The sequence below is a fragment of the Neofelis nebulosa genome, chromosome 8 (assembly GCF_028018385.1).
Source record: "Neofelis nebulosa isolate mNeoNeb1 chromosome 8, mNeoNeb1.pri, whole genome shotgun sequence".
Classification (NCBI taxonomy): Eukaryota; Metazoa; Chordata; class Mammalia; order Carnivora; family Felidae; genus Neofelis; species Neofelis nebulosa.
The window spans coordinates 59,160,961-59,176,836 of NC_080789.1; the positions used below are offsets into that span (position 1 = coordinate 59,160,961).

General features: G+C 46.1%; 1 protein-coding gene across 4 annotated transcripts; it reads left to right on the forward strand.

The window, feature by feature from the left end:
- The first annotated feature begins 1,721 nt into the window (after positions 1-1,721).
- NACA (nascent polypeptide associated complex subunit alpha) lies at positions 1,722-14,392 on the forward strand. Of its 4 annotated transcripts, none has more exons than XM_058742327.1 (9): positions 1,722-1,855; positions 2,723-2,794; positions 5,517-10,511; positions 11,699-11,784; positions 11,973-12,050; positions 12,340-12,486; positions 12,920-13,048; positions 13,944-14,066; positions 14,267-14,392. In XM_058742327.1, the coding sequence occupies exons 2-9, from the start codon at positions 2,725-2,727 to the stop codon at positions 14,279-14,281; spliced, it is 5,643 nt and encodes a 1,880-aa protein (XP_058598310.1). In that variant the 5' UTR covers positions 1,722-1,855; positions 2,723-2,724; the 3' UTR covers positions 14,282-14,392. The 4 variants fall into 4 exon arrangements, with proteins under 4 accessions (XP_058598310.1, XP_058598311.1, XP_058598312.1 ...); XM_058742328.1 differs by having other exon boundaries at positions 7,695-10,511; XM_058742329.1 differs by having other exon boundaries at positions 1,725-1,855; positions 10,272-10,511.
- Positions 14,393-15,876: the final 1,484 nt, after the last annotated feature.

The following is a 15,876-nucleotide window of genomic DNA, read 5'->3' on the forward strand; positions in this document are numbered from 1 at the left end:
ATAGTTTGGTTCATTAAAGATAGCAGAAACATGCTCAAAGACTATTGACTTCTCTATTCTCTGATTTTGCCAACTCATCCATATATAAGAACTGCAGAAACAAAGGGCACAGAACTGGTTTCCATCTCCATACTTGCCCAATTCATAAAGAAACCCAAAGAAAGAAAATACATCTTTCCTTAGCTAGTCATTAACGACAGAGAGAAAAGTCAGTGAGCTGGATGGGAAAGAAAGGGGAGTGGTCAAAATAGCTTTACTTATCATCTAAGGAGATGATTGGCTATTACCCTTTCTTCTGAAGGTAAATGGACTGTGCTAACAAATCTTCCAGGTCACATATTTATTTAGAAAAAGTAACAGCACTTTTTAAGTAATGTACATATATTACCTAATTTAATCTTCCTAATAATTCTATGAAGTAGCTACTATTTGCCCCATTTTATAGGTGAGGAAACTGAGGCACAAGCAGGCTAATTAAATCACCCAAGGTTACTACAAGGTGTCCAAGCTGTGATTCAGACAGTATGGCTACAGAGTCCATGTTCTTTATATAAGTAATCTCTACACCCAACATGGGGCTTGAACTCATGAACCTGAGAATAAGAGTCCCATGCTCTTCCAACTGATCTATCCAGGCACCCCTACGGAGTTCATGTTCTTAATTAATCACTCCACAATATTGCTTCCCCTATCTGAAAAGAATCTCAGAATTTCTCAATTCTGGTAAACCCCACTATCATTTAATCCTAATTTATTAATGCTCACTTCACAAGTAGTTTTCAGAGCATAATGTCACTGCTTCCCTTAAAAGACAGCCACAATTGTCTTAAAGCCATTAGCTCAAATAGTGTTAGCTGGTTTTAAAGTAATATATTTGTAGGGCTGAGAGAGATGGTATGAAGGGTCAGGGCCCATGGCCTTTTCGTGATCAAAACGCTGAATTACATTCTCTTTTCAGGAGTCATTTTTTTTTCATTTTTTTAATGTTTATTTTTGAAAAAGGGCGGGGGGGTGGGGGGAGACATAATCCAAAGCAGACTCCAGGCTCTAAACTGTGAGCTCTGAGGGGAGGGGCTTTAACTCAGGAACAGTGCGATCATGACATGAGCTGAAACCCACTGAGCTACCCAGGTGCCCCATCAACTTTTCAGAAATCTTACTATATAAAGCATGAGTTCTTAACGTGGGGTCTTGGGACTGCTAGAATGGATGAGTTTCAGGATATCTATTTGCCCAAAATACAGGAAAAAGAATCGCCTATGTGCCTACGTTTTTTCTGAGAGGGTAATTATATATAATAGTTTCAACACCTGTCAAAATTGTGTATTCCAAAAATAAAATAGGGTTAACCTATGTCACTGCTACCTTACAATGATGTGAATACAATCCGTGGCATTCAGTATTATTTAGTATCTCCTATGTCCCCTCATTAGTTGAAAACAGGAAATTAAAAAGTCACTGCAATACCGCTGTGGCTAAGTTACTGACCAGAGGGCAGAGGGTGCCTGTTTCACGACAATTTCCCTTTGGGTATCAAAATGCCTCGACTTAGGGAATGGGAAGAGGTCGGCTATCTAAGGACTGCCCAGCTATCTAAGGACTGCACAGAGCTGAAGTTCCTGCCAGGCCAGGGCGTTCTGTTCTGAATTCTTACCCTTATTTAGACCTCGTCACCACCCCCGTCAGGGAACAACCGGAGGGGTCACTCGTTAAAGGAAGTGACTGGCGGCCGCTCCTGACCCGGAATCGGATCCTGGTCCCGCCCCCTCCACCAGGCTTCCTTCTGCAACAGGCGTGGGTCACGCTCTCGCTCGCTCTCTTTCTGCCGCCATCTTGGTTCCGCGTTCCCCGCACAGTAAGTCCTGTCTTCGTCGCTACTCTGTATCCGCAGCCATCCGCCTTTTTGCGGACTGAGCCGCCCTGGGTACTGAGAGCTAAGGGGAGTTGGAGGCTTTGTGGGACCACCGGGTTCCTACTCGCCTCTGGAAAGTGTGGCCTTGGGGCCTCCGGACAAAATGGGGTCTGTGGTTGATATCCTAGCAAAAGCAGGGCAGAAGGGCCGCGGGCCGGGCATGGAGGCCAGTGCTGGGGAGATGAGAGCCGTTGCGGTGTTGGGGGCCGAAGCGGAGTGCGTCTGCTGTTAGGAAAGGTTTCATAAGAACCCGGAGGAGGTTAAGGGGGTCACAGCCTTGGAAACCACCCGCCCCCTGACACACACACACAGGCCGTTCTTAATTGTGACAAGCGAGTGCTGGGACTTAAGGCGCTTTCTTTCCCCCTCCTGGTTCCCGAAAGTCGGCAAACGGGAGTCCTGGAGGTCCCAGCCCAGGCAGAGTGAGTGTAGGAGGGGAGGTTGTGCAGTGTAGCGTCTGAAGTCTCCCGTGGTCGGGAGCCAGACCAGGATGCTCTCCCTCGGGTCGAGAACGCAGTGATGATTGTTGCCCTTGGGGGCTTCGGTGTGTGGAGTAAAAGGAACCCGTGAGCACTAGAAGTCTCTTTACTCTTCGGAGTAAAGAGAGGTAGAAGGTGATTTGCTTGATCAGAGATCGGAGGGTCACGTCTTATTTCTTACCTATTCACAGCAGCTTTGGGGAGGGTTGTCCCGACACCTTCATGGTTTTTTGCTTAACAGCCCTTCGCAGAGTTTTTAAGAATATTTGACTCTGGGTTGGGCAGCAGAACGGATCCCAGTCAATTCAGGCCTCCTTTTTATTCCCTTCAGAAATGCCTGGTGAAGCCACAGAAACCGTCCCTGCTACAGAGCAGGAGTTGCCACAGCCCCAGGCTGAGACAGGTAGGTTCCCCTAGCCCCTTGCTGTTCATTCAAACTGTAAGAATGACCCTAAGACCATTTGGTGGGTAAAATGACAAAGGGAATACACCTCTGTTTTTCAGAATTAAGTCATTAAAGATGGGCTGTAGCTTTACCAGGGAGGAGAGTCGCTGATACTAACTGCTGTCCTGGAGGGACTTCATTAGGGAATGGAATGTAAACAGTATATTTAAGTATTAAAATCTCCCTGGCCCACTTTGTGGGTTATGGTAACTGCCTCAAAGAGCATTCTTTGGAACCCTCACCTCACATAGAACTGAGCTGGGAAGGGGCTCGGTGATTCTTACCTATTGGAACTGGATGACACACTTGCAGGCCAAGGAGACCTGAGCTTTTGTGAAGTTCTAGCCAGCAAGTTGCACCAAGGTTTTAGGTGGCAGAGCTTGGCATTGTGCCTTCATCACATGTCTGGATGAGATGTGTCCTACTGGTAAATGTGTCCTACTGGGCCCCAGGGCACTCATATGTGGGTTAACTTATTTTATGAGTTGGTGTGGAGATTTCTGGTGTGCTGAAATAATGCCTGCATCAGTAGCTTGCCAGAACCCAATATTGAAATAAACGTTTCTTTGACTACTTCTTCATCTTTGAAATTAATGGATGTAAACATAATATAAAGACAAGTTTTGAATAGTGGTTAAAATGTACCTCTAGAAAACTTAAGGGATAGTGAAAAAATATTTAATGGTATTCTTGCTGCGTCAGTTGTGCTGAAATAAAGAAAGGGAATCTTCGGGCTGCAACTTACATTCTCACTGTCTTTTATTGTAATTATTATTTTTTTTTTAACTTCACCTGTCACTTAAGGGCAGTTTCTTTCTCTTTCTGGAATTAAAATAGAGTTGTTTATAGTTAAAAGCATTGAGGTTCTCTCCCCCCACCTGTCTGATTTTAGCAGCTGAAGGGATTAATACAGCTGCTAGAAAAGAAAAAGGAGGGGGCCTCTGAGCTAGTGAACAAGCTGTATGAAATCCTTGAAGTACAAGGAATTTAATGGAGGAAGAAAATAAAGGACTGGTCTCAAACAATCCTGTAATTCAATGCTAACCAAAACCTTACTCAACAATTTGATTTTACAAATGTAGAGACTGAAATTTAGATGAATTTCAAATAATCTGTGTCAAGCCTCAAAACTAATGCCATTTGCTTCTGAAGCAATCTTTAATGCTGGTAAGCTTATTTCTGAATGGTTTGAGCTTGTACAGTTGGTTTAATAATAAGAGAGTGCCAGTGATAAAACACTCTGAATTTTTTTCTGTAACTATAATTAAGTGATTACTATAATGAAAAAACTAGCCCAAAGAATTGGTTATAGTGTCTAAAGCAGGTAACTTGGGCCTTACCCCATCTTGAAATCCAGTCAGAGGAAAACATTCTAAGTTTCAAATTCTGAGTAATGTATTAGGAAGCCTTTACACTGTAATCATAAGACTTTGAACTACCAACTCTCCAGGAAAAACTGGTTGAGCCGCCTGTCTTTTCTATAGTTGGATACTGGTTGAATAAATTGTGAGTTTGGATGCTGTGGGTTGTTTTGTTTTCATTTTTTAATTTCCTTCTAGGTATTGAGCATTTGTTGGTCTAATCCTATGCTCCAAATAGTAAGCATGGTAGTTTTTCATCATTCAGAAAATCTTTTGCTGAGCTTTACTCTAGTAAAGCTAGAACATTGGTCTATTTTGGCAGAATGACATACTTATCCAAATTAAGGGGTAGAAAACCAGTGTATTCCCCACTCCAGTTTCCTTCTTCCAAAATAGAACCACAGTCTGGTTTAACAAGTTGGTCTACAGTTTCATAATACAATCCCTACCCTTGTGACTAAGCTCTCTCCCTGGCAGTCTGGTTCATCTTAGATTGATGTCTGAAGGGCTAACATTACCTAGGAAGGTCTGTAGAAACTATGAAGTACAACCCATTTGTGGTTGGCTTTTTGTTTGTTTTGGGTGAGTGGGTAAACGGAGGCATAGAGAGGCAGAGTGACTTAGTTCTTAATACTTCATATTGAATTGTGTGCCAGATACCACCTTCCTAAAACTTTATTCTAAGAGTCAGATTTTTTTCTTACCTTAGTGGAAGCCTGAGCATATAAAGACTTGTTTTTTTCTCATTTAGCTCCGACTCCTGGTCGTTATCACCACTCACTGCCTTCCTTGTTCTGATTCTCAGTGTCTGTTTCACTGAAACACACTGATCCTTGGGAGACAGAGTAGAACAGCTATTCTTCTAGTGGTATTCTATGGCCTATAAGAAAAACTTAGGGTTTGTTTGAGGAAGGAAGGGAGGAGGGCACATCTGGGAAAGGATGGAAAGCATGCTATTCCCAACCCCACTCTTAGGCCTGTGCTCCCCATTTAGAGACTAATAGGCTGCTTAGACTGTTCTTTTCACCTTAAAATTGTTTTTTGTAGGTTTTGTTGGTTTGGTCTGGTTTGGTTTGGTTTTGGTAGGACATGGGAGATGGGGAGAGGGATGTGTTCTTACTGGACCACTGAAATATGTTTGGGGAAGGTTGCTGTTGCCTGTCACCTTTGTCTAATCCCGTGTGGTGACTTTCATTCTCAGATTAAAAAATTCTGTGTTTCCTGTGAGGCATGTTGTACCAAGTTGGGCTGCATAACTCACCTTTGTTTTTTTCCTTCCCTTTCCTTCTTTATTCCCCTTTTTTGCTTTTCTCCTCCAGCTATGCTTCCTGTGTCTTCAGCCTTGAATGTCACTGCTGCCTTAGGGCAGCCTGAATCTACCCTTCCCCCTTCTTGTTCCCTGGCTCCCCAACAATGCCCTCTGGCAACCCCTAACCAGCCTTCCCCATCCCTTTCTCCCTCTAGTGTTGCTTCAACCCCTTTTGAAGCTCCTTTTCCCCAGTCATCCTCTGGGACAGCCCTGCCTTTGGGAGTTGTCCCTTCCCCCACTGACACCCCAGCTTTCCTGCCAAACCTACTAGGGCCTCCCATCTCCCCAGCTGCCTTAGCTCTGGCCTCTCCCATGATAACTCCAACTCTGAAAGGCGCCCATTCTTCTTCAGCTCCCTTGGCTCTGGTGGCCTTGGCTCCCCACTCAGTTCAGAAGAACTCTGCTCATCCACTTAACCCTCTTAGTTCACCTCCTTCGATTGCTGTGACTAAGTCAGGGTCGGTGACCTCCCTGTCATCTCCCATTGCTTCCTCAGAACCAAAGACCTCTCCTATTCAAGACCCCTTACAAGTAGACCCTCGAAAAATTACCCCCATCCCTCCAAGTATAGTCAGTGCTGTTCCTGCCCATGTTGGAACTCCCTTGGCCTCTGTTCAGTCTGGAGTAGCCCCATGTCCTCAGATGCCACCCACCACTCCCCTAGCCATCACTCCCCCTCAGTTCAGAGACATCCCTGTTTCCTCAGCTCTGACTTCTCAACAAAACAAGGAAAGCCTCAGCCTAAAGGGACCCCATAGTTCGCCTGCTGCCTTATCTGTTTCAACCCAGTCTATTTCTGTGTCTCCCAGCATCTCTCCAGTTTTTCTCCCTTCTCTAGGCTCTCACCCTGCACCTTTACATCAGACTTCTCTTGGTTCTCCTATTCAGCCCTTAGGTCAAACAGGCCATAATGTTCTGTCAGATGCTATACTAGATGCCACTTCTGCAGATCATTCTTCCACAGGGACCTCTTACCCTTCTCAGAGATCTGTAATTCCTCCCCCTCCTTCCAAAAATGAGGTGACTTCTGCTGCTGTGGCTGCTTTTCCAGCAGGGACTCGAGATTCCCCTCTGACTCTTTCTGTTGACAAAGATCCCTCTGCTGCCACTGGCATAGCCTCCTACAACCCCTCCGGTTCATTAAATGTAGCTACCTCTTCTCCATTATCTCCTACAGCCTCTCTCATTCTCAAAGGTTCTCCTGATGCCACTCATCATCAGCCTTTGGTGGCCCAAATTCCTGCTTCTCCAGAGAGTCCAAGCTTGAAAGAAGCTCCTGTTTGTTCTGTTGGAACCACCCCATTTGTTATGGCTAACCCCTCTACAGTTTCTGCAGCACCTACTACCTTTGAGATAGCTACTTGTGTCTCTCCTCCAGTTTCATCAGGTCCCATAAGTAGTAAGGACTCCACTTCCCATACTGCCCTTGTTATGACTCCTGTGGCTCCCAAAGAGCTTCCTGCTCCTCAAGTAACAACCCCTCTGGGAATACCAGTCTCTCCTTCTCTGCCAGCCCCTGAGAACCCCAAAAGTCTCCCTGCATCAGTATTGGTAAAGTTACCAACACAGAAAGATCTCCAGACTTCACCTGCCTCTGTTGCTGGAGCCCCTGTTTCACCGGTCCAGGCAGGACTCCCTATCAAGAAAGACCCTACTCTAATACCATTGGCCCTGGCAGCCCCTAAAAATCCCCCCTCTTCCCAAAGTACATCATCATCATTGGAGATCCCTCTTTCCCCTGAAACCACCTTAGCAAAGAAAAGCCTTGTAGAGCCTCTCCCTTTAGTTATGCCAGCCAATACTGCTCCCTCTCCTCTGGGTGTTAACTCTCCAACCTCTGTAATCAAGACAGATCCTTATGCAAGCCCAGACCCCACGAGTCTGCTTCCCAGAAGTTCTCTCCCTACCCCAACCATGGCTACATTTTCTGCTGCCACTGCTGGGGTGGCTCCTACCACTATAGCCAGCCCTTTCCTAGGAGCTGTCTCTTTGACTCATAAAAGCCACCCAGATAAGGAGGTTAGTTCCACTCTTACTATTTTACCTTTGGTTCCACCAGCCTCCGAAAGTTGCCCTGTGGCTCCAACTGTGGCTTTACCCCCCCAGAATGTTTCTGCTTTTCCAGCTGCCATGGCACTGGCCCCCGAAATTCCCAAGTCTGAGCCCTTTCCCTCTCTTCCTCCTCAAGGTGCAAAGAAAGTTCATGGTATTTCTCATACCTCGGCATTGGAACCTGTGGCTTCCTCTCCTGAAGGGCACCCAACCAAGGACTCTGGTTCTTCTGTTAATACATCTTCTCAAGGAACTTCCCTAGCTGACTCCACATCTCGTTTAGGGACTAGTGTGTCTCCCCAAACTAAAAGACGTCCAACCAAGAAGGGTTCAACTACTTCTACCTTAACTCTTTCTAAAAGTGTACCTGCTGTCCCTGATACTCCTCCTGGAAATCACTCATCCCCTATTTCTCCAGTTGAAGCTTCCTTTCTTCCAGAGGCCGATCTTTCTTTTCAAGTCCCTAAAGAGTCACTGGCCAAGAAGCATTCCCCTACTCCATCCCCCAAAGAGGCCCCAGATACCCCATCTCCCAAAGAGGCCTCCACTCCCCCAGCTGTGGCTCCTCCCTCCCCCAAAAAGTCCCAAGCAGCTCCATCCCCCAAGAGAGCCCCAGCTACTCCATCTCCCAAAGGAACCTCCACTGCCCCAGCTGTGGCTCCCCCCGCCCCCAAAGGGGGCCCAACAACTGTATCCCCTAAAGAGACATCCACTCCAGCAGTGAATCCTTCCTGCCCCAAAGGGGCTCCCAGCCCCCAGGCCATAGCTCCTCCCTCCCCCAAAGGGGGCCCAGCAACCCCATCCCCTAAAGAGCCTTCCACTCCTCCATCTATGACTCCTTCCTCCCCCAAAGAGTCCCCAGCTACCCAACTTCCCAGAGGGGCCCCTACCCCAGAAGCTGTGGCTCCTGCCTCTTCCAAAGAGTCCCAAGCAACTCCAGCCCCCAAAAGAGCCCCAGCTGTGGCTCCTCCAGCCCCCAAAAAGTCCCAAGCAACTCCAGCCCCCAAAAGAACCCCAGCTACTCCATCTCCCAAAGGGGCCTCCACTGCCCCAGCTGTGGCTCCCCCCTCCCCCAAAGGGGGCCCAGCAATTCCATCCCCTAAAGAAACCTCCACTCCCCCAGCTATGACTCCTTCCTCCCCCAGAGAATCCCCAGCTACCCAACCTCCCAACGGAGCTCCCACTACCCCAGCTGTGGCTCCTGCCTCTCCCAAAGAGTCCCAAGCAACTCCAGCCCCCAGAGGGGGCCCAGCAACCCCATCCTCTAAAGAGACTTCCACTCCACCAGCTAGGACTCCTCCCTCCCCCAAAGGGGGCCCAGCGACCCCATCCTCTAAAGAGACCTCCACTCCACCAGCTAGGACTCCTCCCTCCCCCAAAGGGGGCCCAGCAACCCCATCCTCTAAAGAGACCTCCACTCCACCAGCTAGGACTCCTCCCTCCCCCAAAGGGGGCCCAGTAACCCCATCCTCTAAAGAGACCTCCACTCCACCAGCTAGGACTCCTTCCTCCCCCAAAACTGCCCAACCTCCCAGAGAGGCCCCCACCCCTCAAGCTGTGGCTCCTGCCTCTTCCAAAGAGTCCCAAGCAACTCCAGCCCCCAAAAGAGCCCCAGCTACCCCACTTCCTAAAGGGACCCCCTTTGTCCCAGCTGTGGCTCCTCCCTCCCCCAAAAAGTCCCAAGCAACTCCAGCCCCCAAAAAAGCCCCAGCAATTTCATCTCCCAAAGGGTCCCCTAATGCCCCAGCTGTAGCTCTTCCCTCCCCAAAAGAGTCCTCAGCTACCCAACCTCCCAAAGGAGCCCCCAATCCCCCAAAAGAGACCCCCACTTCCCCAATAATGACTCCTGCCTCCCCCAAAGGGGCCTCAGCTGCCTCATCTTTCAAAGGGACCCTTACTCCCTCAGCTGTGACTCCTTCTTCCCACAAAGAGTCTCCAGAAACTCCAGCCCCCAAGGGGGCCCCAACAACCCCACCTCCCAAGCGGGCCTCCACTCCCCCAGCTCTGACTCCTTCCTCCCCCAAAGAGTCTCTAGCTACCCCATCCTCCAGAGGGACCTCAGCAACTCCATCTCCCAAAAGAGCCCCAGGGACTCCATCCTCCAAAGGAACCTCAGCAGCTTCATCCCCCAAAAGAGCACCAGCTACCCCATCCTCCATAGGTGCCCCCACTCCCTCATCTGAGATTTCTCCCTCACCCAAAGAGGCCCCTATATCTCCAGTTTCAGTTACTCGTCCCTTGGGGTCCATTGCCCCTCAGGCATCTAAAGGCCTACCAATAATGAAAGGTCCCACAGCTCTTAAACCAGTACTTGTTGCCCCAGCTCCAGAAAGTGCACCAGTTGTCACAGTTCCCTCTGAGAAAGATCCACTGGCCAAGAAGAGTTCTGCTACTCCACCTCCTGTGTGCCCCGATCCCTCAGCCAAGAATGGTACTAAAGGACCTCTTTCTACAATGGCTCCAGCCCCTCTACTGACAGTCTCTGCTCAGAAAGCCTCTTCTCCAAAGACTCCCAAAACCCTTCCTGTTTCTCCGTTAAAAGGCAAAGATTCTTTTCATTCCCCAAAGAGCCCCTTGGCTCTTGCTCCTGAGTCTGTGACATCTACCCCTCTGGCAACAGCTTCCTCTGAGAAGGTCCTTCCTAATGCTGGATCAGCATCTATCTCTCCAGCACCCACCCCACCAGTCTCTCTGCCTCTCCCTCCCTCCCCAGTTCCCCCTCTGCTTCCTAAACAGCAATTTCTGCCGTCCTCACCTGGGCTGGTGCTGGAATCACCCTGTAAGCCCTCAGCCCCTGCTGATGAGGATGAGCTGCCGCCTCTGATTCCCCCGGAACCAATCTCGGGGGGAGTGCCTTTCCAGTCGGTCCTCGTCAACATGCCCACCCCTAAACCTGCTGGGATCCCTGCCCCAACCCCCTCTGCCAAGCAGCCTGTTCTGAAGAACAACAAGGGTATTTGCCTTGGTTTGCTGTGTGCATGGTGTGTCGCCCACACCCCTCCTGGGGCTACCCACCGATACTAACCCTAGGATGCGCCGCTTTCTCCAGTATATCTGCTTGTGTTTGGACATAGAACATAGAATTATACCATTTTAAATGTAAAAGCTCTAGGTATATGAAACAATCTTGGTTTTCATCACCTCAGTCTGTTTTGTATTATCTTGTGTAATGTGGTCCAGGCTAACTCTGGATCTGCCATCTTTTTTACCTGAATGATGAGACATTGAAAACCAAGACCTATTAGACCTTTAATTTGCTCTAATCTCTGCCACATGACTAACTTTGTCCCTGGGCCTGGGATTTGCTAAAATACTGGGAAATCTGGAACTATTTGAGTTTCTTTTCACTTCTTAGATTTAGTAATGACCAGTGCCCAAGGGACTCCCTTTCCAAGACCTTTTCCTAGCCTGAGAATGGTGCAGGTGTATGCTTTTTTTCCTCTCAGTAGTCTTTATTGATGCTTGGCCTTTTGATTGAGGTAAACTTAAAATGTGTGAATTATATTTGGAAGATGGGAGAGAGAGTTCACAGGACAGAATCTAACAGAGGTGAGTGTTAGAACTACAGGTGGGCAATCATTGAGAATCTTCAAGCTAAGTTCATTAGACCAAATTGCTAGAGTAAGTGGTTTGAAAATAAGGCTAAATGTGTGTACACAACTGTTTCTGGCCTTCCCCAACCCAATATAAAGAATAAAGGGAAAATGTCCTCTCTGGCCTGCCTCCACAATGTGAACTTACTGCCTTTTCACCTAAATATAACTGGAGATACCTTGTCTGCCAGAACCTCTTTGGGATGGTTGGGCAATTGGGTAGAATTTGGAGTTAGGTAGGTCATTGGTATTTGCCTGTGCCAGTGGGTAAACACCTTGAGAGAAAGGAAGCAGTTACAGTTTATAAACTGCTTGGCCTTTAACTAGTAATTACCTCATTTCTGGGGCCGGGTCTTTAATGGATGTGTACACACTAGTTTGTGACTGAGTTGGAGGCTATCAAGCTGGCTTCACACAAGTCAGTTGGTTTACACTTAACTTTGTGAGGTCTAGCATAAGCCAGTGACCTCTAGTCCAGGCAAGCTATGGTGAGGTGCCTCCTCCTCATAATGTACTTTAAAATAGTAAAAGTTATTTGTCATCTCAGGGTCTGGAACAGAATCGGACAGTGATGAATCAGTACCAGAGCTTGAGGAACAGGATTCCACACAGGCAACCACCCAACAAGCCCAGGTCGGTATTCTCTTATGCACTGGTCAAAAGACTTGTGCCAAGGAAGCATTGGAGAACGAGAATTGACCAGAGGAGCTGACTTAAGTATTTGGAGAATTGTAGCTTCATAAAGGGAAAACCTCCTAGGGATTTTGGTATCTAGGCTTTATTTACATTCCAGTTTACTCATAGCTGTTTTATCTTCTTAGCTGGCAGCAGCAGCTGAAATCGATGAAGAACCAGTCAGTAAAGCAAAACAGAGCCGGAGTGAAAAGAAGGCACGGAAGGTGAGATTTTAAGTCATAAACCAAGAATTAAAGCTTCTGATGAAGCAGCTTTAGAGAGGGGAAACTGTAGTGTTAGTATCATATTTATATATTTATTTTTTTGTTAGTATTATATTTAAAGTGACAGAAATTACTATGGTAGAAAACCCAGGAGCCCGGGAAGCCAATTCTGTATTATATAAACTTAGCCTAGGAAAAGGCTTTGTTGTGGTTGTAGTTACTACTGTGTTCTTTACTTCCTGAAGCTGCTTCTAAAGAAATTAAAAACCTGATGTTTTCTATTTCTTAGGCTATGTCCAAACTAGGTCTTCGACAGGTTACAGGGGTTACAAGAGTCACTATCCGGAAATCTAAGAATATCCTCTTTGTCATCACAAAACCAGATGTCTACAAGAGCCCAGCTTCAGATACCTACATAGTTTTTGGGGAAGCCAAGGTAAAGAAAGTTTTCTTGGATGCACTATAGACCAGGGTTTCTCAGCCTCAGCACTAGTAATAGAGTTAGATAGTTCTTTGGTGTGGAATTTGTGGCTGTAATTTTGGGTCAGATAATTCTTTGTTGTAGAGGAACTTTCCTGTGTGTTACAGATGTTTAGTAGCATCATACCCAGATGTAGTAAAAAACATCTCCAGACATTTGACATGTTCCTGGGTCAAAATCCCCTCCCAGTTGAGAACCACTGTTCTAGAGCTAAGCTACTACTCTTTCCACAGTGATGTATAATCTTAGTGAGGGCAAGCAATTTAAAGCTATCTAGTAAGTTAACCTGAAGTGGTTTTAGATTGAGAATTTGGAAAAGATATAAATGATTTATTTCATTTACTGCAGACTGATCTATTCACATAAGTCTGTATTTTCTGCCCTTTAGATCGAGGATTTATCTCAGCAGGCACAACTAGCAGCTGCTGAGAAATTCAAAGTTCAAGGTGAAGCTGTCTCAAACATTCAAGAAAATACACAGACTCCAACTGTACAAGAAGAGAGTGAAGAGGAAGAGGTACGTAGGAAAATATTTTATACTTTTAATTCTCTCCAGTTTATATTGGTGGAAGGATTCTGTATTGCTTTAAGCTCTCGAACTGCATTGAGTTAAATAGTTTCTGAGTTATATTAAGAACTAGATTCGGTGCGGGGCTCCTGGGTGGCTCAGTCACTTAGCATCCGAATTTGGCTCAGGTTGTGATCTCGTGGTTTGTGAGTTTGAGCCCTGTGTCAAGTTCTGTACTGATAGCTCAGAGCCTAGAGCCTGCTTCAGATTCTATGTCTCCCTCTCTCTGCCCCTCCCCTGTTTGTGCACTCTCCGTCTCTCTCAAAGAATAAATAAACGTGGGGCGCCTGGGTGGCGCAGTCAGTTAAGCGTCCGACTTCAGCCAGGTCACGATCTCGCGGTCCGTGAGTTTGAGCCCCGCGTCAGGCTCTGGGCTGATGGCTCGGAGCCTGGAGCCTGTTTCCGATTCTGTGTCTCCCTCTCTCTGCACCTCCCCTGTTCATGCTCTGTCTCTCTCTGTCCCAAAAATAAATAAAAAACGTTGAAAAAAATTAAAAAAAAAAAAAAAGAATAAATAAACGTTTAAAAAAAAAAAAACAAACCAGATTCGACACACGTGGGTGGCTCAGTCATTTAAGTGTCTGACTTTTGATTTTGGCTTAGGTCGTTATCTCACGGTTCATGAGATGGAGCCCCATGTCAGGCTCTGTGCTGATAACCAATTCTCTCTCTCCCTCTCTTTCTGCCCCTCCATCTCTCATGTGTTCTCTCTGTCCCTCTCAAAATAAACATTAAAAAAAATAAAAAATAGATTCAAGAGACTCCTAACTCGCAAAGAACTGCTAGAGTTGTTCTCCCCTTTAGTTTATTGTTTTTGTTTTCTCTCTCTGTCTCTCTCTCTCAGGTTGATGAAACAGGTGTAGAGGTTAAGGACATAGAACTGGTCATGTCACAAGCAAATGTATCAAGAGCAAAGGCAGTTCGAGCCCTGAAGAACAACAGTAATGATATTGTAAATGCTATTATGGTAAGTGTCCAAGCCTTTATCCTTTATTCCTTAACTCTCTGTTCCCTGACCAATTATGGATGACTTTATTTTCTGTGGCTTAATATCAGTCAGCCAGTTAGGAAGATTCAGAACAAAATCTATTCTGTATTATCTCATATTTTAGTGGCCTGAATTCTTAATCTGCCTATAACTACTTCTAATGATTTTTTCTTTTACAGGAATTAACAATGTAACCGTCTGAAAACGAGGACCCTTTTTTGGTGTTTCAAAAGAATAACTGCAGCTTGGTTTGAAATTTGTACTGTTTCTATCATTAATAAAGTTATGGCTTCTTGTTGGATGAACCCAGTAGGTGCTTAGTCTCTTCCCCCTCCCTTCCCCCCACCCCCAAAAATGAAGCCTTTAGAAATGAAAACACATTAATTACTCTTAAGACTTCAACTTCAGTTGAAAAGATTTAGTACAAGGTTGGAGAGGGTACATACATAATGGATGTGGATGAAAAGATTGCACTTTGTAGAAAATGAAGAAGTAACTCACGAAGGGAGTTTTTGACTTCTATACAGAGCACAAACACTGCTCCTAAACAACGCTACAGACATTTTAGTGTACAAAATAAATTATGATTAGGGTAGACATAATTATGCTAGGAAAATAAGTAAAAACTAGGCAAATTGATACATAATGATTAGCCAGTGTGTGATAAATATATATAACTCCAGGGGCACCTGGGTGGCTCAGTTGGTTAAGTGTCCAGTTCTTGATTTTGACTCAGGTCATGACCTCATCACAGTCGTGAGTTTGAGCTGTGTCACATTCTGCAATGTGGAGCCTGCTTGGGATTCTGTCTCCCTGTCTCTGCCCTCTCCTGCGCGCTCTCACTCACTCACTTGCTCTCTCGCTCTCTCTCAAAAATAAATATTTAAAAATATATATATACATACACATAACTCCATATAAGTCCTATGAAGAGTAAAGTTTCCGAGTTTTGGTTGTTAGGAAATGGTTTGGGGGGAAAGCAGAGAACTAAAATTTGGAAATAGGAAGACTACAAGTAAATAGGCAAGAATCCTAAAACAAAGAAGTGATAATACACCTAGAAGGAATGTTAGAATGGGAATATATCGGATGAACTTGGAGGGCTTTGGAGACTAAAGTTTAGACACTTCTTTGTTTTCTTTCTTTTTCTTTTAATGTTTATTTTTTTAATTATTTTTTTTAATGTTTATTTTTGAGACAGAGAGACAGAGCATGAACGGGGGAGGGGCAGAGAGAGAGGGAGACCCAGAACTGGAAGCAGGCTCCAGGCTCTGAGCCATCAGCCCAGAGCCCGACGCGGGGCTCAAACTCACGGACTGCGAGATCGTGACCTGAGCTGAAGTCAGACCCTTAACCGACTGAGCCACCCAGGCGCCCCTAATGTTTATTTTTGAGAGAGAGTGCAAGCAGCCGAGGAGGCAGAGAAAGAGGATGACAAAATCTCAGGCAGGCTCTGCACTGTCAGTGCAGAGTCCAATGCAGGGCTTAAACTCCCAAACCATTAGATCATGACCTGAGCCTAAGTCAGGAGTCGATGCTTAACTGACTAAGCCACCCAGATGCCCCTAGACATTTCTGTTATTGAATTCAGTTTGTCTTAGTAATCTCTATACCCAATGTGGGGCTTGAACCCACAACCCTGGGATTGAGTGTAATATGCTCTTCTCAACTGAGCTAGCCAGGTATCCCTTGAATTTGGTCTCCTTGATTCCTATGAGAGTAGGTATTATTTTAACACGTGAGTGGAAGCTGAGGACCAAAGAGATGAAATGACTTCCCCAAGAACAGC